General features: G+C 38.6%; 1 protein-coding gene across 1 annotated transcript; it reads right to left on the bottom strand.

Moving 5' to 3' along the window:
- Positions 1 to 16,076: 16,076 nt before the first annotated feature.
- On the bottom strand, positions 16,077 to 19,190 carry IL17A (interleukin 17A; the record flags this gene model as incomplete). The annotated part of the gene is made up of 3 exons (XM_084890835.1): positions 16,077 to 16,314; positions 17,868 to 18,067; positions 19,164 to 19,190. 3 exons carry the CDS (start codon positions 19,188 to 19,190, stop codon positions 16,077 to 16,079), a joined length of 465 nt encoding a protein of 154 aa, XP_084746961.1.
- Between the last annotated feature and the right edge of the window lie 3,247 nt (positions 19,191 to 22,437).

Raw genomic sequence — 22,437 nt, 5'->3', positions numbered from 1 at the left:
CCTTCACTTCTGGGGCCTTTCACTCTTTGTGGCCATCCTCACTTGGGATTCTTCCAGGAAGTCAGCTATGGCTGGGCCTCAAGCTTAGCAAAACAGACCATTTTCTATGTGGTAGGGTTTGCAGGGCACTGGGAAGGAACTCTGCCACTAAGGTCTATCTTTGTACTTTGCTGAAATCTTCTCTTTGAAATGTCACTTTTCAGGGCTTTTGGGGAAAATCCACAGTTCCACGAGGTTGACACATTGAGCTGGTGAAGTGGATTCAATTTTCCAGAGAGTCTCTGAAAACACTCTTTATAAGGTTCTATAGCACTGTGTCAGCAGGGGACTCAAAGATCAATAAGGCACTGTTCTCTCCACTGTGATGGTCATGAACTAGAAGGGGAAATAGAAAAAAACCAGCCAATGTTACTCTTGTCAGCCTGGGCCTTTGTCTATGTAAATTTAGTAGATTAAGTGCCCTACAAATCCTATTTTAAGTTTACATTGTTTAGATACTATGTTTGGTTTAATTTAGATGCTGTAAAAACAACATACAATCATTTGCACTTGTCCATTAAAAATCACTCTGTAAGATGAGGCATGGGATTTGCTCTTTATATTTGACTAGGGCCCCGGGGCACGGATTCGTGCACATCGAAAGGAAATTAATTAGAAGTTGGCCGGTGGGGTGGGACTGGGTGAGACGGCTGGATATGCCCTGGAGCCAACCTCCCTTGGTCTCTCCCTGGTGGGCTGCACCTGGGGCAGCACCGTGGCTCTAAAGGGCATCTGTTGAATTTATTTTTTTATCAGAGATACCATTGATGGAGACGTGCCAGTGACAACCTGACTTGATCAAGATAAATAGTCCATTGGGATAATTTATGCCTCAAAGTAGGCTAATTGAGGCCTTCATCACGAATGGCTCCTTTACTGGTATAGACACAACATATGGCTGCAGGTTTTAATCCTAGGGTACTGATACAATATAAGAAGGATGAAAGCATATTTATTTCAGTATTTCTTTTTGTGGGTGAGATATTTCTTCTGATGATTTGAATATGAAGCTTTGTTTTCGAGTGAATTATTTGCTAGATTTTGTAGTTTTTCCCAGCCTGAGTAGATTCTTACCTTACTGTTTCTCTGCTTGTACATGCTGCCACAAGGGGGTGCAATAAGCCATAACCACAGTGGCCTGGACTTTTCTTTTAGCATCAGGTTCCATGTTTTCAGATATTGACTCTTTCTTAGAGCAATTGTCATTTCATCTCATATTATCCATTCATTATATATTTCATTAAAAATGTAAATGGCCTGGTCAGGATGTTCAGTGGTTGAGAGTTGACCTATGAACCTGGAGTGCATGGTTCAGTTCCAGGTCAGGGCACATGCCAGGGTTGTGGGCAGATCCCCAGTGGGGGGCGTGCAGGAGGCAGTAAGTCAATGATTCTCTCTCATCATTGATGTTTCTGTTTCTTTCTCCCTCTCCCTTCCTTTCTGAAAGCAGTAAAAATATATTTTAAAATATATATATAAATGACTTTTTCAAATTAGCAAACTACCATTTTTTGTGTTTGTTTTTTTCAATAATTTTTAATTTTTATATTACAGTTGATATATAATATTATATTAGTTTCAGGTATACAACCCAGTGATTAGACATTTATATAACTTAAGAAGTGATTACCCCAATAAATCTAGTACCCATCTGTCACCATGTGTAGTTTTTATAATATTATTGACTGTATTTCCTATGCTGTACTCTATAACCCCATGACTATTCTGTAGCAACCAATTTATACTTCTTAATCCCTTTACCTTTTTGAAACAGCTCCTCTAACCCTCTCCTATCTGACACTGCAAACAAGCATTATTTTTAAAGCTGCCAATTTTCAGATCATAAAGGCACCCATTTAAAATGAAATAGATGTTCACTTAAAATCAGAAATTATAAAGAAAACATTAAAATTATCCACTCCCCACGACCCAAAGTAATTCCTGTTACTATTTTTATGTACTTTCTTCCTGTTTGCAAATGCCTTATTTCAAATAGTTTAATTGTTTTATCTTCCTCATCTGATTTTACCCAAGTATTTCTACTACATTTTAAACATTTAAAAAGGTTTCATAACATTTTATGATAACCTATAATAGTTTTGTACACAGAATTTTATTTATATACTTTTGCCTTATTTGGCTCTGATAACTTTCTGAAAGTGTAGTTACTAGGCCAAAGAGCATGAATGTTTTTAAGGTTCTTGAATTAAATTATAAAATTGTCAGAATATTGTGCCCGTTTACGTTTATTAGCAGTGAATAATTGCTCAATTTAGCACATTCTTTCCAACACTTTCTATTATAGTTAAAAAAGCCAACTTCTATTTTGATAGGCCAAATGTAGGTAATTATTTAATATGAATTTATTTTATAATGAGTATAGTGAATATTTTTGCATGTGCTTCAAAGACATTTTGATGTCTTATTATGTTGTTAGTTTCTATATTTTGCCCTTTGAGCAGATGTTCTTAATGCTTGTCTTATCATTTAACATGAGCCTTTCATATTCCTTCAGTCAACAAATGTCTATTGAGCACCTACAAGGTGCCAGACATTGTTCTAGGCACTGGGGATAGAGCAGTGAACAACACAGACCAATTCCTATCCACAAGAAGCTTTCGTTCTAGTGACAGAAACAGAATAAGCAAGTGAAATAGTATATGAGAAGGAGATGAATGTCAGGGAGAGAAATAAATCAAGGAAGTTGAAGAGGGAGTGACAGGTGGTCAGATAAGCCTTCACTGAGAAGGTGACACTTTTCCAAAGACTCAAATAAGGGAGGGAAGTTCCTGAGCCTGTCTACAGTGGAAGAGTGTAGCAGGTGGACGGAACAGTAAGGGCAAAGGCCTGGAGGTGGGACTGTGTCTAATATTCAGGTTAATAATCTAAGTATTAGACTCTTGCAGTATTTGTGACACCTATTTTCTCAGTTGTTTGCCTTTTGGTTAAATGTTTTAACATGTAGATGATTTACAATTTTCTGTAGGCAAATCACTTTTTGTGTGTGCGTGTTTCGCCCCCTCCCCTCCGTATCTTTTAAAAACTTTTTTAAAAATAATATTTTATTTTATTGATTTTTTACAGAGAGGAAGGGAGAGAGATAGAGAGCTAGAAACGTCGATGAGAGAGAAACGACCAGCTGCCTCTTGCACACCCCCTACCGGGGATGTGCCCGCAGCCAACGTACATGCCCTTGACCGGAATCGAACCTGGGACCTTTCAGTCCGCAGACCGATGCTCTACCACTGAGCCAAACCGGTTTCAGCTCTTTTTAAAACTTTTAATTGAGAAATCTATCATATGTGCACAAGAATGAATAAAATTTATGCGTACAATTTAAAGAATTAAATTAAAACAAACGAAGTCCGAACACCTCAAACTGGGCTACCAAGTTAAAAAGTGAAACACTGCCAGGACTCTAAGCCTGGTGCTCCTCCCTCCCCTCTAGAAGGGACCACTATCCTGACTTCAGTGTTCATCCTCCTCTTGCTTTTCTCTATAATTGTATCACACTTACATTCATACCCTTAAATGGTCTATTACTTAGTTTTGAGAAACCAAGTGTCAAACCTCGATGATGAGGAGAAGCAACTCTCCCTTTGCTGGGGGGGGGGGGGCCTGCAAGAGCCAGTTGAATCCTTTATCTCTGTTCCAGTCTGCCTTCAGCTTCCCTGAGAGTTTGCAAGTGCACCTGGGAGGGCAGGAGTGAGACCTGGGAAACCTGAGAGGGGTGGGGTGGGGCTGGCTGCCCCTAGAATCTGGTGCAGAGCTGATTTTGCAATGCATCTACTCATCCAGAGGTCTCATTTCCCAGCACCACTTACAATTATGAGTTGAAAAGGGGACTGGGTTCCTGAATCTCCACATAGACCAGGAACACTTTATTTGAAATATTTTATGTTTTAGTCTGGGCTGTTATAATAGAACTAGAGGCCTGATGCATGAATGTGTGCATTGGTAGGGTCCCTCAGCCTGGCTGACGATCGGGGCCGATAAGGGCTGCAGGAGCTTGGCTGGGAGGGAAGGGCTGCAGGGGATTGGCCAGCTGGCCCTATCGCGGCTGATTGAGGCCAGCTAGCTGGAGGTACTATGGGAGGTTGGCCAGCTAGCTGCAGGAGGTTGGCTGTGGGAGCACAATGACCACCAGGGGGCAGCTCCTGCATTGAGCGTCTGCCCGCTGGTGGTCAATGCGTGTCATAGCGACTGGTGGACCGGTCATTCAGTTGTTTGGTTGTTTTGTCACTTAAACTTTTATATATAGATACCAGAGACTAGGAGCTTATAAACAACATAAGTTTATTTCTTACAGCTCTGGAGCTGGGGAAGACCAAGATCAAAGTGTGACAGAGGACTGGTTCCTGGTTCATAGGCAGTTACCTTCTTGCTGAATTCTCACATGGCAGAAAGGGTGAGTGAACTCTCTGGGGCCTCTTTTACAAGAGCTCCCCTTAGCACCTCCCAAAGTTTCCACTTCCAACTATTATCACACTAGTAATTAGGTTTAAATTTTTTTTCTTTCATTAAATTTTTTTTCCAATCTATAGCATGTGAGTGAAAAATAAACTTCTGTTCTGCCATTATGCATTTTGGATCTATTCTTCATTTATTTAGCCTACCTTAACTGATACTGCAAGTTCTTGATATCCTGCAGAAATATAGTCAAGGTGAACAAGCTGCTCTGTATTTATTGTTTCTCAGTCTGGTATGTCCAATTTCCAGTTTTCAAAGGCAGATCAAAACAGACACTCTGGTGGCAGGGAAATAGGTTTCTTAAATGAATTCAGGAAGCAGGGCAAGAAGATGAGAAAATTCATTAGCTCATAAGCAAGAGAGGCCAAATACAAATAAGAATCTGCCCTCAGTATTAAAAGAGAGCTCAGTGGGAGTGGAGATGTTTCTGATAACCATCTTCAATGTGTCCGCTCTCTATGGCTCCAGCCTAGACCAGGTGCACCCTCTCGCCCTGGTGCACAGCTGTCATCCTGGGATCTCCTTTCACATCCTGCCAGGAAGGTGTCTTTCCTATGTGACTCCTTCTTTCCTGTACTCCATATCTTCCCATGTCTTGGTGTACTCTCCTTTCTTGATGGAGCACATCTTTAAATAGTTTCTTGAGGAAGGTTGCATGGGAGGCATATTATTGGAGGTCTTACATATCTGGTAATGGCTTTTTTTTTTTTCTTCCTTCATACTGAAGTTTTGTGTCAGAAATTATTTTCCTTCAGAATTTTTAAAAATTATTTTAGACTAATTGCCAATAAATAGATGGGACATCTATTTTTAAAATATCTGTTGTGTAGCTAGCCAGTTTCTGAACATTCTTATTATAGCTGATGAGTTTTGTATTGATTTGGTTATTATTTTTTTCTTGGTATGTAATTTACTCTCTACAAATAAGGATTTTGTGTTTTCTTCTCCAACATTTGCTTCATTGCTGGACAGACAATATTAAATAATAGTGTCTCTGCATGTGTTTTTTTCCTGATAATTTCCTATTTCTTTTGCTTTTGAATCAGTATTTAGTTGGTCATTTTTATTTTATTTTATTTTTATTTTTAAATTACAATTGATATTTCATATTATTTAATATTAGTTTCAGGTGTATAGCATAATGGTTGAGCATTTATATAATTTATTAAGTGATCCCCTTGATAGTTCTAGTTCCCACCCAACAATATACATAGTGATTATAATATTATTGACTATTTTCCCTGGCTTTACTTTACATTGCCATGACTATTTTGTAACTACCAATTTTCACTTATCAAGCCCTTTACCTTGTTCACACAGCATCCCCTTACCCCCTCCATCTGGTGATCAGTTGATTGTATCTATGATTCTATTTCTGTTTTGTTTGTTCATTTATTTGGTTCTTAGGATTCCACATCTAAGCGAAATCATATGCTATCTGTCTTTCTCTGACCTATTTTACTTAGCATAATACCTTCTAGGTCCATACATGTCCCAAATGGTAAGATTTCATTCTTTTTTATGGCCAAGTAACATTCCATTGTATATATTTAACATATCTTTGTCCCAAAGTCCCTTGATAGCATAGTTTGTTTCATATCTTGGCTATCCTATATAATAAAAGGATAATATCCAAATCAACTGAACAGCGGAACTATTGGTCATTATGATGTGCACTGACCACCAGCGGCAGATGCTCAACACAGGAGCTGCCCCCTGTGGTCAGCGGGTTCCCACAGGGGCAGTGCTGCTCAGTCAGAAGCTGGGCTCAAGGCTCACGGCTGGCCAGCACAGTGGCGGTGGCAGGAGCCTCTCCCTCCTCCATGGCAGTGCTAAGGATGTCCCACTGATGGCATAGGCCCGCTCCCTGAGGGCTCCTGGACTGCGAAAGGGCGTAGGCCAGGCTGAGGGACTTAGCCAAGTGCACGAATTTTGTGCACCAAGCCTCCGGTTATACATAATGCTGGTTCTCTGTGTACTTGGAAATAATAATACTACTGCTTTAGAATGAAATGTTCCAAAATATGAATTAAATTTATCTGGTCTAAAGTATCATTTAAGGCTACTGTTTCCTTGCTGATTTTCTGTCTGGAAGATCTATCCGTTGATATCAATAAGGTGTTATAGTCTCCTTTTATGACTGCATTACTGTCAGTCTCTCCCTTTAGGTCCACCAATATTTGCTTTAAATATTTAGGTGCCCCTATGTTGGGTCCATAAATGTTTACAAGGGTTATATCTTCGTGTTGGATTGATCCTTTTATCCTTATGAAATGTCTCTTGCCTCTTATAGCCTTTGTTTTAGAAGTTTTTTTTTTGTCTGATATAAGTATTGCTACCCCACCATTTCTCCATTTGCGTAAAATATATTTTTCCATCTCTGACTTTCAGTCTGTGTGTGTCTTTAGATCTGAAGTGGGTCTCTTGTGTACAGCATATGTATGAGTCTTACTTTTTTATCCATTTTCTTTTTATTGGAGTGTTGAATCCATTTATATTTAAGGTGATTATTGAAAGGTAAGTAGTTATTGCCACTTTATTATTCATACTTAAGTTATTTCTCCCCTTATATTTCTTAAAGAAGTCCCTTTAAAGTTTCTTATAATATTGATTTGTGGTGATAAATTCCTTTTAACATTTTCTTTATCTTTCCTCAATTCTAAATGATAGCCTTGCTGGTTAGAATAATGTTGGTTTTAGGTCCTTACTTTTCATTACTTTGAATATTTCATGCCAGTTCCTTTTGGTCTGTAAAGTTGCTATTAAGAAATCAGCTGACATTTTTACCTTTGTAGGTAACTAACTGCCTTTCTCTTGTTCTTTTAAGATTCTTTCTTTGTCTTTTTTCCCCCCTACTTTTATTAATTTTATTATAAAATTCTTATACATGCACATATATGTATACACATAAGCTCACACATGTCTGTCACAGGTTAGTCTGTTAGGTTTCATTTATTTTTCATTCTTGTGGAAGTATCATACTGTTGAATTATGGCCATATGCAAATAAATTTTAATACCTAGCAAAACAACTTCCCCTCAACTCTCTTCAAAATTACTTTAGTCCTTCCTACACATTTGTTCTTCTAGTTAAATTTTAAATTAACTTTGACGGGGTTAAAAGAAAAAAAACAACCTTTTGCTGAGATTATTACTGTAATTACATTAATGCTATGAGCTCCTTAGAAATAGTTGATATTTTCATAATATTTTAACTTTTCTTTTTTAATTGGCTATTTTGTCATTTTCATATAGATTTTTACATGTTAATTTTGGAATTATTCAGTGACATATTATTTTAAATTGTAGCCTTTTCATTATATTTTCAATTTCATTATTGCTGGATGTTTAGGAAAATTAAAATGTTATCTTGAATTCAACTACTCTCCTGTCCTCTTATAGAAATTCCAATAATATTTTAGATAATTCTCTTGGGTTTTCTAGTTATATGATGCTCATGTATGAAAAGTAAGGATAATATTGTTACCTCTGTTTAAATCATTTCTTTTATTTTCATGAATCACGTATTTTTGCCTTGGCTTCTATTTTAAAGTTGCATTTTGTGAATAACCTGATTTTTCCTTTGCCCACTCCCTTTTCTGTCTTTAATTTTTGAGATTTTTACTGTGATATGTCTTGGTATGAGCCTCTTTGGGTTCATCTTGTTTGGGACTCTCTGATGCTTCCAGTGACTGTCCTGTACTACCTGTAAGAGCTACAAAATGGTTGGCGATTGGTAGCTGCTGTTCTAGGTCTGGAAAAGTGTGGAGAAGCCACACCATGAACCCGAGGCCACTGCCACCCGCATTTCGCCAGGGACTGTTTGGCAAGAGGGCACCTTGAGGTCTGCCACTGCCTACTGTTTGGCAAGAGGGCACCTTGAAGTCGTAGCCACTATGAGAGCTTTGGGCAATATGTGAGTTCGCTGTGGGGAAGTCTTAGGCATTTGCCAAGGTGGAGCTACTGGTGTAGTGGTGTTCACCAGGCTAATGCTGATTCCGATTTGGCTGTGTGGAGGGAGGCCTCAACCCAGCAAAGAGGGTGCCTGCCTGCCTGCTTTGTTGGGGGGAGGGGATGGAGGTGTTCTACCCAGGGACAATGGCAGCTGTTTCCCTCACCCCGAAGTCACACAACTCAGTTTCTCCCTGTATGTCTCTGGTGCACCTCAAACTGCTGTCCCTTTGTGGAGCCCAGGGTGAACGCCTGTGAGGTGGTGAGCCTATGTGTGGGCCCTTTAAGAGGGTGCCTCAGTTTTCAGACGCCTTCCATTTCACCCAGATACACTTGAATCCCCGCTGATTTTCACAGCCAGGTGTTGTGGTGGCTCTTCTTCCTGGCATTGATGCTCTGTGGTGGGGAGTCTGGTGTGGGGCTGAGACCTCTCACTCTTCAGGGGTGCCTACACCGTTGAGATATCCCTTTCGATTCTCAACCACCACATATCGGTGTGGGGTCAGCCTGTTTCACGTCTCTAACCCTCCTTCCAGTCTTGTGGTGGTTTTATATACTTACTTATAGGACTTCTGTTCAGGTGCTCTTCAAATGGTTCTCCAGGTTTATTGCTTTTTAATTTAGTCTTAATTTTGGGGTGGTCATAGGAGTAGGACAGCTTTGTGCACCTACTCCTTTTATCTTAACCTGAACTGGTTTGCAGTCTTAAAAAGCTTATATTTTGTTTTACATCTATTGATATTTACCTTTAAATTTTAGCCTGTTTACCAAATTAGGAGACCTTTCAATTCTCTACTTATCAAAGCCAAGAACAGAATGACAACTTTGACTTTACTTTAATAAAGCTGAAGAATTTTGTGACTTTCTACTTGGCCTATTGAATCCTGGATTGCATGTATACATACATAATGATGATTAGCTAGATCGTAATTTTGGATGTTCAATCTTCTCAATGCTGATTATTATTGTATTATTGGCTCATTTTTTTCGATATCTCACTTTTTTCACAATTTCTTTTAGTTTTTGCATTTATTTATTTATTTATTTTATTGATCATCTCTTGAGGGTATTTTTTCCATTGGTTTTTAGAGAGAGTGGAAGGGAGGGGTGGGATGAGAGAGAAACATCCATGTGAGAGAGACACATTGAGTGGTTGCTGAACCTGCAACTGAGGTAGGTGTCCTTGACCGGGAATTAAACCTGAGACCCTTTAGTCCTCAGGCCAATTCTTTATCCACTGAGCAGTTTTTGCATTTATGTAAAAGGCATTTGTAACCATTATTTAAACATAGTTCCTTGTATACCAAGTTTCAGTGCTCACAGAAGTTCCAGGAAACAAGGTATATAAGGAATAAGGTGCCCAGTATTGAATTCTCGGCTCTGATTCATCTCTCAGTCAGCTAAAGTATATTTCTGAATATTGTTTTCACAAAGAAGGGTTCCCGCCTAGCATTTTCCTCCTTTCTCACAGGCTTGGGAACGTATTTCAGTTGACTTTACAGAATGTTATGGGACAGGGAATTTTTGGTGAATCATTTATTGTTTCATTCAACCAATATTGAGAACCTACATGTGTTAAACATTGCTCTTTTCTCTTAAAGCAAAATTTGTGTTGAGCCATTACATACATACAAGGAAATGTGCAACGCCTAAGTGCACAACTCAGTGTAATTTGACAAATGGTCAAGGTGATTTGCTTGAGCAGTTGCTGTCTGACCTGTGCCTCTTCAGTGCCCACCAAACCTCCCCCCCCCCTTTTTTTTTTTACCTTTCTGGTGGAAAAGTCTTACATCAATATAATTTTGGCTCCTGATTTAGTGTTTTATGTTTTCCTTCTGTGAGTCTTATATTTTCTTTATTGTTATAAAAGGGTCAATATATTTAAATATGGTCTTTTAAAATTAGTTTGGTCTAAACCTAGTTTTCACATTCACTTACCGAATATAATTTCCCCAAACCAGGAATCTATTTTTCTATTACAACTTTATTGTATCCCTTAAATATATTCAGATTTCTTATTTGAGTTTTCTGTCTTCCACATATTTCATCTCTGCTCCCTATCTCTTATATCTACTATCAGCTTATACTTAACTACCTACTTATTTCTATGCTACTCTTCATCTGCATTCCAGGGGAACATCTCAAGTTAGTCCTCTCCAAGAGGTCTCTGTGGTTGTCGGACAGAATGCATCAGAGTCACCCAGTGAGGTTGTTACTGCTCTCCATGGATATTTACACTCATTTAAGGCTCATGAGAAATGGGGAGACGGAGAGGAAATTCCAGGTAAACAAGATGCATAGGCCACGTCCTTAATGTGGTGTGGAGCTTTGTGAGAGGTTTAATCTTTAAACATTTATTTTCTTAAATTTTTGAACCACTCCCCACTAGTCTTAAAATAATCACTTTCAGCACTCATTTCAGGAGAAGTCTTTCAGGGGGTCAGTATGCAGCATCTTTGCTCTTTCATAACGTCATTGCTTCCAAAATGCTGTCCCTGGCTAACTGCTTTCCATTCGTCCAAATTAACAACAGTTTTCTCTACTTCTTCAATTGTCTGTGATCATCGTTTCTTTCACACCTTAGCAACATCAGCACTCTTGATGGCCTCTTTATATTTTAAAATAGTGCTAATTGTTCATTTTATCAGCAACAAAAATAACCCCTCCCCCCAAACCTGAAAATATTCACAGCAGGATTTCCTGAGATGTATATGATGCGAGGTTGAGTGGTAAACTGACTTGCATTTTCTCCTTTGTGGCCTCAGAGACACTTTTTGTCATGCTGAAAGGGTTGTCAGGTAAAGAACTGATTTTTTGTTTGAAAACAGAGACATTTTTTTTTCTGGGAACAACTTGGTCGAGAACGAGCTTTCACTATAAAAAGCCCTGGGGATGCAAGGTACACATGGCAATGATAGTTAACAATTGAATATTTGAAAGTTGCTAAGAGAGTCTATCTTAAAAGTTCTCATCATAAGAAGAGAAAGTTATAACTATGTGTGGTAATGAATGTTAATGAAATTTATTGCTCATTTCATAATATACTAGAGGCCTGATGCATGAAATTAGTGCAAGAGTAGGCCTTCCTTCCTTTCAGCCGCCGGCACCCGGGACCCAGGCTTCCCTCCTGCTGGCACCCAGGACCCAGGCTTCTCTCTCAGAGGGAGGCCCTGCCCACCTGCTGCAGCCCATAGGTTGGTGGCCTGGGCCTCCCTCTGCAGGGCGATCATGGGGCAATGGCCAAGCCCATGACTAATCGCATTGCACCCACCTTGGCTGGCCTGGCACCAGTGGGTGTCATAGCGTGGTCCCAGATGGTCATCCTGATAGTCGTTCTACTGTTCAGCCATTCAGTCGATTTGCATAGTATGCTTTTATTATGTAGGATGCATATTTCAAATCATGTTATATGCCTAAAACTAATACAATGTATATGTCAATTATATCTCATTTTTTTTAAAAGGTGAAAATATCTAAATCACCAGAACTAAGGAGCCAGAATGAAAAACAAGCATTTCAGTGTTTCACTGCTCCAACTTCCTAAAAATATTTAGAATATTTTTTCATAATTTCCCTACTGTCTTATATCCTATCCTGCCTATCTCTAATAAGATTGTTCATGCTCTGTACCTAGGTAAAATGCATGCTAAGTGTACTACTGGTAGCACCCTGTCTGTGTGAGCCATACATTAAAATGATAACTCTCACAACTAATAATTGAGCTCTTGCCAAGAATTATTCCAAAAAATAACAATAAAATAATCTTTGAAATTAGTATGTATTTTATATTTATAACACAACTCATTTGGGACTAGCTACATTTCAAGTGCTCAATAGCCATATGTGGTTAGTGGCTCCTGTATTAGATAGTGCAATTCTCGATGGTGCTGTTGCAAGAAGACCAAACCTGAACTCTGTCAGAATTGTTCTAAGTAGAACAAATCTCCCTGAGGATCCCTGTAGGAGAGTAACTTGAGCAGGCAATAAACTTTTGTTTATTTGGGCTTTGTCTGTGGCAACAGTTCTTTATCACCTAATGTGATTAGGCTCCCCCAGAAGTTTGCGAGAGAACAAATTATAACTTATAGGAAGCAAGGCTTAGAGACCAGTTAGGATCATATTAAATTAAACTTTATTTTTAAAATTTACTTTTATTTATTTATTTTTCAATTACATCTGATGTTCAATATGTTAGTTTTAGGTGTACAACATAGTATAAAATTCAGCTTTAATAGCAACTTTGAAGTGATGGAGGAGGGAGAGAAAACAAGAAAACTCATGAAGGGTTTGTCACTGATTAGACAAGGGGGATGAGTGGCGGAGAAATCCAGGTTTCTCTGTCAGATGAGTAGGTGATATCATTTTAATAGATAAAAAAGGCAATAGGAGAAGCTAGTTTGGGAGAAGAACTAGTGAGTCGTTTTCTCTCTGTTGACTTGAAGTTGTCTATAGACTATTGTTACAAAGTTTACTTGAATTGAGTGTCTGCTATGTGCCAGGTCAGGTGCTGATGGCCTGGCTCTCAAGGGACCAACAACTGGTTAAATATATAAAGCCAATATGAAGCATGTAAGAGTAGAGATAAAGGATAACCACAGTGCTCTTGGAGCCAGAAGAGAGGAACCTAGTCTGGGATCACTGCAGTGATGAGTCTGGGAAGGATCTTTAGAAGAAATGAAATCCAAGTAGAGTCTTAGAACATGGGCAGAGCAGTGGGGAGGGCAGGTGTCTCAGTTTGTTTGGTCTGCTAAAACAAAATGCTACATACTGGATGGCTCATCAACAACAGAAATCTGTTTTTCACAGTTCTGGGGGCTGTAAGTCTGATATCAAGGTGCTAACACAACTGAGTAAGGGCTTTCTTCCACTCAAATATTTTTATTGTCTCTTCACCTGGCAGAATGGATGAGGGAGCTCTCTGGGGTCTCTGTTACTAAAACCACTCATGAGAGCTCTGTCCTCATGACCTAATCATCCCAATGCTCCCTACTTGCTAATCTCATCACTTTAGGGCTTAGGACTCAACATATGAATTTTGGGGTGACACAATATTCAGATCATCACAACGGGGTAGGAATAGAGGAACAGGAGGGGAGAAGGTGGAAAAGACAAAGTCCAGGCGACCACAGGACACAGGCATTGAGGGGAAGAACAGTATGGTGAAGTCCACAACAAGGACTTCACTATGACCTGGGGTAAACATCAAGGAGAAAGTGGCATGAGAGAGAGTTGGAGCAGGAACAGGGCCAGATTACAGAGGGTGCATTTTGTCATATCTAATTTTGGCAGGAAGCTGTCACAGTAACCGAGGAAAGAAATGAGAAAAGATGAAGGGAGGGGGTTAAGTTGAGGACTTTCAGGGAGTGAAATTTAATGAGTTTGGGAATGTGTGGGTGTTAGGAGTGAGGAAGAGAAAGAGGGAAGAGTCAGGGATGCCTCAGAGATATCTAGCAAAGAGGATTGGTGGATAATGTGCTGACTAGGGAAAATGAAGATAATAAAAGCAGTGCATATAAAAGGAGGGGAGACATGAAATGCAATTGTCTCTTCTCACCACAAAATTCCCAGATATACAATTTAGGGGGAAGTAATGATTTAGAACTATGGATATATATATACTCTTTTACTATCCATCTCAAAACAAAACCCAATTTTTATTTTCACCACCACCACCACCACTCACGGAAAATTGGGAATTGAGTGGCAGGATTTTAGTGAGAGGTTTTGAAGCATAGAGGCTGTGAAAAACTGCCTATGAAACTCTTGTTGAAAGACGGTGACAGGAGATTATCATGAGAGTCAAGATGAAAGCACACAAATGTCAATGAAAGTAGAGGGGCTGGAGAAGTGGACCCCGGGTTTGGAATTGGAAAAGAAGCAGAGAAAAGTCATGGCCTCTAAGTGAGGCTGGAGCATACAGGAGAATGAACATGTGCAGAAGGTGGTTGCTCAAAGAATCAGGGAGCCTGTGGAACCAGCCTGAGGACTTCCAGGGGCCTGAGAAGTAGGGCAAGGTAGCATGTTGGGCCACAGCATGGAAAAAATGGTTGACTCGAAACTTGAAACTAGTCTGGAATTGAATGTGATTCAGTTTTTATTTTACTTGGGCTGAAGTTTTCTCATACTTCAAGTTCATGTTGTCTCAATGGCTTTTCTCTGTGTCCTGGAATGCAATGGAACAGAGGCCCAGAAAAGGAGTGGTCATCCTAGAGATGTGGTCAGAGGAAGAGAAAAATGTTTCTAGATCTCTGGTTGGCATTTATCTTCAAAAGAAGCCTGAGTTTGAGAAGAGACGGACTATTCTAGTCTGAAGACTATGTCTTCTCCCAGAACTTTCCCCTTCCTGTCAAATCTCAGGGCACATTTTTGGGAGGGTTTCTTCTTTTTTCCTGTATGATTTTTAATAACAGCATGCCATTTTCCCAGGGCCATCATTTTATTTGCTTAATTCATTTTGGAATGCTTGTGTTCACAGCATTGGTTAATACTAGGAGAGGCTGGTCCCTTAATGTTTTGAGGGCATGTAAAATTGAGAACTTGGACTTGTTTGGGTCCAGGGTGTTGTTACTCAAAGGCATACTTTGTTTTACTCTCAAATTTGCATTCTTTTCCAAATACGGAAGAGCTGAGCTGGCCAAAGTTCTTTTATTTTTTATTTATTATTATTATTATTTAATATATTTTATTGATTTTTTACAGAGAGGAAGGAAGAGGGATAGAGAGCTAGAAACATCGATGAGAGAGAAACATCAACCAGCTACCTTTTGCACATCCCCTACTGGGAATGTGCCTGCAACCAATGTACATGCCCTTGACCAGAATCGAACCTGGGACCTTTCAGTCCGCAGACCGATGCTCTATCCACTGAGCCAAACCGGTATCTGCTGGCCAAAGTACTTTTAATGAGAAAGAATAAGAAAACAAATTTTCTTTCCAAACTTTATTATTATAAATTGTTTTTATTATAAGGGTTTAACAGAGCAGAGAATTAGACTGGCTCTTTTGTGAAACCTCAACAGTTTAAAAAATTAAATTAATAAATATGAAATTAGGTATAGTCATTTCCCCCCCCAGCCATGTTATGTACTCCTAAGAAACAAAGAGGAGAAAATCCTTTATCTATATGTAGTACAAAATCAGAAATTTTCACCTGACATTTATTTCTATGTAGGATTTTTCTAGGCAGAACAATCACACTATCTTCCTCTAAAGACTTAACACATATAAATAGTTTCATAAATAGCTCATATAAATATAGGTTTTACCTTTTAAATAATAAAATTCCCAAGTCTGGAATATTGTCTTCTTAAAAAATAAAATAAAATTAGGCCTGTAACTCATTGAAATGGAATCTTATACCATCAGAATTATCTCAGGGCCTCTTAAATACATAAATAACTTAAAGCCCTTAGAAAAGCAAGTAAGAAACAAAATGGTACTTAGTTTAAACCTTCCTTCTTGGGGAGAGGGAAAGATGATTCAGAGTCAATCTCTGAACCAAAGTGTTACCTATGAAATTTCAGTTGAATGAACTTATTTAAGAACCCTAGTGAATTGGTCAGAAATGGGGCTAGGTCTACTCCCCAGAAAGCCTAACAGAATCAGAGAGCTGGGATCTTAAGCCACGTGGTGGACAATGGGGGTGACACAGGTGCAGCCCACAGTCACCAGTATCTTCTCCAGCCGGAAGGAGTGGGGGCAGTGCCGAGGCTCCCTGCGCAAGACCAGGATCTCCTGCTTGATGGCGACGGAGTTCAGGTGGTGGTCGATCTCCCCTTCAGGATTGACGCAGAACAAGTGGCGGCACTTTGCCTCCCAGATCACACGGGGATATCTCTCAGGGTCTTCATTGCGGCTACAGGGAGAGACAAAAGCCAGGAAGAAAGTGAATTTCAGGTAAAGTGGGAAGGAAATCGAACAGGAATAATTGAAGGAAGACAAATTCAGAGGGTGACAAACTATAGTCATTGCAAATTCTCTAAGGGCTATTAGTCTGAAAAAGAAGTAGTTTCAGGAAAACTTGGATTTTTAAGCACATGAAATATGAAGAAAAGGCAATGATCAGTTTTTCCCATTTACTTTGAAGAATGAACAGAATAAGGTAGACTGAGACTATAGAAGGATTTAAGTTTGATTGACATTGAGGATATTTTTATTTACAATAGGTACATTTGATAGATGGATAAAGACCAAGAGAATCATCTAGGAATAAAATATTTGTTAATCTGACTTAATAAAGTTTGAATATGGAATGCATCAAAATTTTTTTCTGACAACACATCCCTGGAAGAGAGCCAGGAGCTGATTAGAAGTGCTAGAAACAAAAGCTTTAGCCACTATATAAAACTTAATTTCCTCTCTCCTCCAGCTGAGTTGATGATTTGCTTTGAGATTTTTTTTTTTAAATTTATTTAAAAAATATGTTTTATTTATTTTAGAGAGAGAGGAAGAAAGAGAAATAGAGAGATAAAAACATTAATGAGAAAGAAACATCAATTGAATGCCTCTTGAACATCCCCTACTAGGGATGGAGCTTGAAACCCCTACATGTGCCCTGACAAGGAATCAAACTCATTAACTCTTGGTTCATGGTCCACCCACAACAACTCAGCCATACCAAGCTGGCTGCTTTGAATTTTAATTGATGTATTTGAAGTATTCTTAGTAATTGGAAGAGGAGAAAAAACTCCACAGTCAGGTAAATCTCCAGGTGCCACATATTTGAGGCTTATTTGCATAAAACCAAACTATCAGAATATGTTTTTAAATTTAATTCTTCATGGGGGTCTAAATACTAGATGTACTTCATGGGGGTCTAAATATGTTTTTAAATTTAATTCTTCATGGGGGTCTAAATTTAATTCTTCATGGGGGTCTAAATACACATCAAATATAGATCTGTTGGGATGTAGACCAAGGCTATCCAACCTAAAAAAGGGTGGCAATACCCAAGATAATACTTTTTTCTCCACTGAGATTTAAGCTACATATTTCAAGTTCTGATAAGACAAAATGCATAAAAATACTCATTAATTACTAGTAATTTACAAGAAATCTTCTCAATGGAGGTCCTTGTATAGAAAGAATTCAAGCATTAATCCAAAGAGTAAATAAAAAATAGACTTGGAGTGTCATAAATATTAGAATGTAGACCATCACAAATTGGGGTGGGTTTTTGGTGTCAATGACAAAGACATCTAATAGGATGGGTATTGGGGGTAGGGTTGTCTTGTGCTCTAGCAAGTAAGTTTGCGGAATGAAGTTTGAGAACCATTGTTTTGCACAATGGCTCTTCCAGCTGTGACTGATGATTCTGAGTGAGTAAAAATTTCCCTCTAAGTGATTTAACTGGCAGTTTGATGCATAAAATGTAGAAGAAAACAGATTTCATATAGGGTCCTTACGTACTGGAGATTCCAAGGTGAGGTGGACCGGTTGTAGTGATCTGATGGTCTTCTAGAATTTTCTTTTTCATTTCGATTAAGGATGTTTAGGTTGACCCTCACACTCTGAGGGAAGTTCTTGTCAGTATTTGGGCATTCTGGATTTCGTGGAAATACTATTGCTGCCTTTACTATAGCCACCAGACTCAGCAGCAGTAGCAGTGACTGGAACTGAATGGGAAAGGAGAGAGATAGGTGGGAAATTGGATTAATAAGTGGTTTTTGTTACCAAATTGTGATAACAATTGTATTGCTAATCATAGAGAACATACTATATTCTAGGACAATCTATTGTAAATTTTCAGATCAGTTAAATAAAAACCTGGCTAGATGACTAAAATAATATTAAGACCACAGAGTTTTTACCAGTTCTAAACATTCATCTTTTGATTTAGGAAAGGCACATTATTTATTGGCTGGTGGTAATTTTTGTAAAAATTACAAGTCATCATACTGTCAGTACATGCATCACAGTCAGGTCATTGGGATAATGTTGACCTTGATTTTCTAGGAGGAAATGTCTTTCTGTGCCATTGTGCTCTATCTTATCATTCTGTGAAACCCTTTGTGAAAGCAAATGTACCCTTAAGAAAGGGCCATAGCAAATCCAGGTGGTATCAGTATTTGTGTTAGAAATGCCGTTAGTATCATTGGTAAATATCAGCCAAAAACTGGATCCTCTGAATGTTTTCTTAGATATATTTTACAGTTTTCTAAATTTACATGTATTAATTCTATAATCAAATTATATTTCAAAAGAGATATTTTAAGAATATAAAAACCATTTACTCTAAACCACAGTTATACTGTATCTCATGATAATATTTGGGTTTGGTGAATCAAGATTGTAGTATAATAATAGGATAATGGAAAGAAAAGTTATTGCCACAATTAATTAAATCCTTAAGGATTTAATTTCTTTAATTTTGGATTAAAGAAAAGTGCTGTGGGAGAATTATATTAAATCACTTGTACTCAGAGAGTCGATTTCCAATAAACATTATTTCTTACTGCACAGAATTATGTGACACTTCTTTGCATGATTTAGCCCCAATATAGCTATCTTTCAGATTTAATCTCATTTTTAAAACTGATATGTACCAGTTCTTTAACATGATATACAATGACAAGTATCTACCAAAGCTTTCATTTCCTATTGTACATGATCTCTATAATCAGAATCCAGAATTTCATGCCCAAGGTCCAGAAGTATCATCTGGTCCAAATCAATAAGAATATTGCACGTTAGTGCAGGACTCACCATGGAGGAAGTTTTCACAGAAGCCATTGTAGTTTCTCTTGATTCACTGGAGATGGATGAGCTTGTAGCTGCTGTGAGATGGATGAAGTAGTACGCTATCTTCTCTCTTTTTATAGCACTTTGATCTTTCTGTGGTCACTTACGTTGCCGTGTCGGGGTGACACTATTTTGGTTAAAAGTTCCATCACCAAATGAGGTCATAGAAGAACCTCCGCTTCATGGCGAATAGTATCTGCTTCATAGCATGAAGGAAACTGGGAAGGACAGAAATTTATGTTTCTAATCTAAAGTCTATTTCCTTTCTTCATTCTTCAAGGAACTATTACTCATCAGAAGTTGAGTAAAGGTGCTCTACTTATGAGCTGATATTATTCATTTATGGGCATATACGAAGCTGCTATAAGAGATATGCTTTATTTTATTTTATTTTATTTATTTATTTATTAATATTTTATTGATTTTGTACAGAGAGGAAGGGAGAGAGATAGAGAGTTAGAAACATCGATGAGAGAGAGTCATCGATCAGCTGCCTCTTGCACACCCCCTACTGGGGATATGCCCGCAACCAAGGTACATGCCCTTGACCGGAATCGAACCCGGGACCTTTCAGTCCCCAAGCCGACGCTCTATCCATTGAGCCAAACCGGTTTTGGCTAGATATGCTTTATTTTAATGGCTTATGGGAAAATACGAGTTTGACATAATGTTCAAGTTGTTTGGTGTCATGCACCTTGATTTCCCATTTGATAATTCTTTTCTTTATCATATTCCCCAACTGATGTTATAAAGGCCATTTTAGAAACTACTCAAAATCTCACCATATAAACAAACAAAAAAGGAATAAATAGTTTAATGATGATGGGATATATTATTTTATTGAATTGACACCTGCTTTGTTGAATGTTTATTCTGCTAAGGAACTAATATCTAGCTTCAAGAGACATGAGACTTACTATTAAAAATATGTCTAACAAGCAACTTGTTAACTAATGCAGTTCCTCAGGAGGAATGAGTTGGAGGTGGAGGGAGGAGATATAGACAGGCAGTGGAAGAAATTGGAAATGTAGAAAGGGATTGGAGAAATGTGATGGAGGTAGAGCACAAGAGGGTAATGAATAGAAGAAAAATGACAAATATAAAAAGGAAGACAAGGAATGAGAGAGATAAGCAACTAAGAGAGAAGGATATGGTTTTCTCTTTCCTTTTCTGTCCACTGTTTTAGTGAGATGAACTTTGATTTCAGGTCTTTAAGAATAGTTCCTCCTTAGGAACTCTGAGGACCTGCTCAAGGATGATAAAGATGAGGGGTGAGTGGATACAAATGTGGCTGGCCACTTACTATCTTCTCTCTGCCCCTTCTCCTCAGTGAGGTGAACATGGCTCCCATGTCCTCTCAGCTGGTATCTCGTATTATTCATGAGGATAGTATCTCATATAATGTAGGGATTCTGACTAGCAGTTCTACCTCAACAATTAGGGTATATAAGAAGTTGGCTAAATCTTGGGTGTGTTCATCCTGAGATGCATTCCTCCTTGCCCTGATCTACTCTATCTCACAGAACTGACCCTTCAAGCTGCTTTCTCAGGCTCCCTGGCCAGCTGGCTTTTAGCTGTGTTCAGCTGGAGGTATATTTAATCAGAGGGCAGGAGGGTGGGAATGGAGAGAAGGAAGGTGATGGATATAAGGGGTTTCCTCACTATGTCCTAGAGCACTGCTAACTCCCTTTGTGTTTCCAGCCTTGGCATGGTAGCAGCCTCTTGTTGATGCCAATCTCAATCAGTTCCTTGCATTAAATTTTCTATTTTGCAAATGCCTAAAGTGACTTCTCCTTTACTGGATAGACTGTGTCTTGACTTATCAGTGAGGAAGGCCATGAGCAGCTGAATCTCAGGGGTGATGGTAGATGATCTTGATGACAAAGCAGATTCTGATGGAAAAGAAAGTAAAATGCAGCCTCTCATGATTCCCCTAGTTCTAGTGTTGATATCACTATCTATCCTTGAAGACATGGAGTCACTATGAGCTCTCCTGTCCCTCCTCTACCTATGTTAAGGTAACAATCTTAGAAGCTGCTGTGTCTCTCATATCTGTTACCTACATCCAGACTACTGCCATTCCCTAACTTATACTATCATCCATTTGGACTGTTTTAATAGCCACCTTTGTTCTTCCCAATGGCTGCCTTCCACTCACCTTCGACATTACTGTGAACTGTAATTGAGAAAAAAATACAAAATTAAAAATAAATTAGTTTTGACACTAGGTAATCTTTGCTATTTATAATTTTTAGAGAAAAAACAAATAGAGGCAGTAAGTTAGGCGTGATTGCTTTTCTTAGTTATTTTCCTTAGGTTTATCTATTTTTCTTCTCTGAAAACTTTGGAAACAGATATCCACAAGTAATGAGGAACTACAAATTGGCAGTTGGGAGCTGAGTGTGGAGGAGGGATGAGCCATTCAGACTGGGAAATATTCCTAGAAGTCAATGATGCATTTCAAGGAATAATTAGAATAATGATTTTTAAGGCTTCTTTATAGTATTAGTTCACCAAACAATATTCCTTCCTATTTACAGTAGAGAATAATGTAAGAGATAGAAGATAAAAAATTCTTTTGTATTTGGGAGAGAGCATTATGGAGTCTTTTGTTTTAATGTGGTCAAAGATTGCTGTTTAAAAAAAGAAAGAAAAGAAGCCTACCCGGTGTGGCTCAATGGTTGAGCATCAACCCATGACCAAGAGGTCACAGGTTCAATTCCAAGTCAGGGTACAGGCCCCAGTTTCTGGCTCAATCCCCAGCAGGGGGCATGCAGAAGGCAGGTGATAGATATTTCTCTCTCATCGATGTTTTTACCTCTCTCTCCCTCTCCCTTCCTTTCACTCTAAGATAAATGAAAACATGAATAAATAATCTAATTACATATATATATTTGCTTAGGTATTGTTAATCTAATTACATATATATATTTGCTTAGGTATTGTTATGATTGCTCTGTATTTTTATTTTTATTTTACAGACTTAAAAAAATATTGTTGGAAGTATTACATATATTGCCTTTTCCCTTCCATTGACCCCTTCTAGCATCCCCCTCTTCCCTGTCCCAGGGGGAGGTACTGTACCATCATCAATGATTAACTTAAAGCCAATGGCCAGCCGAAACCAGTTTGGCTCAGTTGATAGAGAGTCGGCCTGCAACTGAAAGGTCCCAGGTTTGATTCCGGTCAAGGGCATGTACCTTGGTTGCGGGTACATCCCCAGTAGGGCATGTGCAAG

The sequence above is a fragment of the Pipistrellus hanaki genome, assembly GCF_964339955.1.
Source record: "Pipistrellus hanaki genome assembly, chromosome: 7".
Classification (NCBI taxonomy): Eukaryota; Metazoa; Chordata; class Mammalia; order Chiroptera; family Vespertilionidae; genus Pipistrellus; species Pipistrellus hanaki.
The sequence above is the reverse complement of the archived record's forward strand: the minus strand, read 5'-3'. Positions and strand labels throughout refer to the sequence as shown.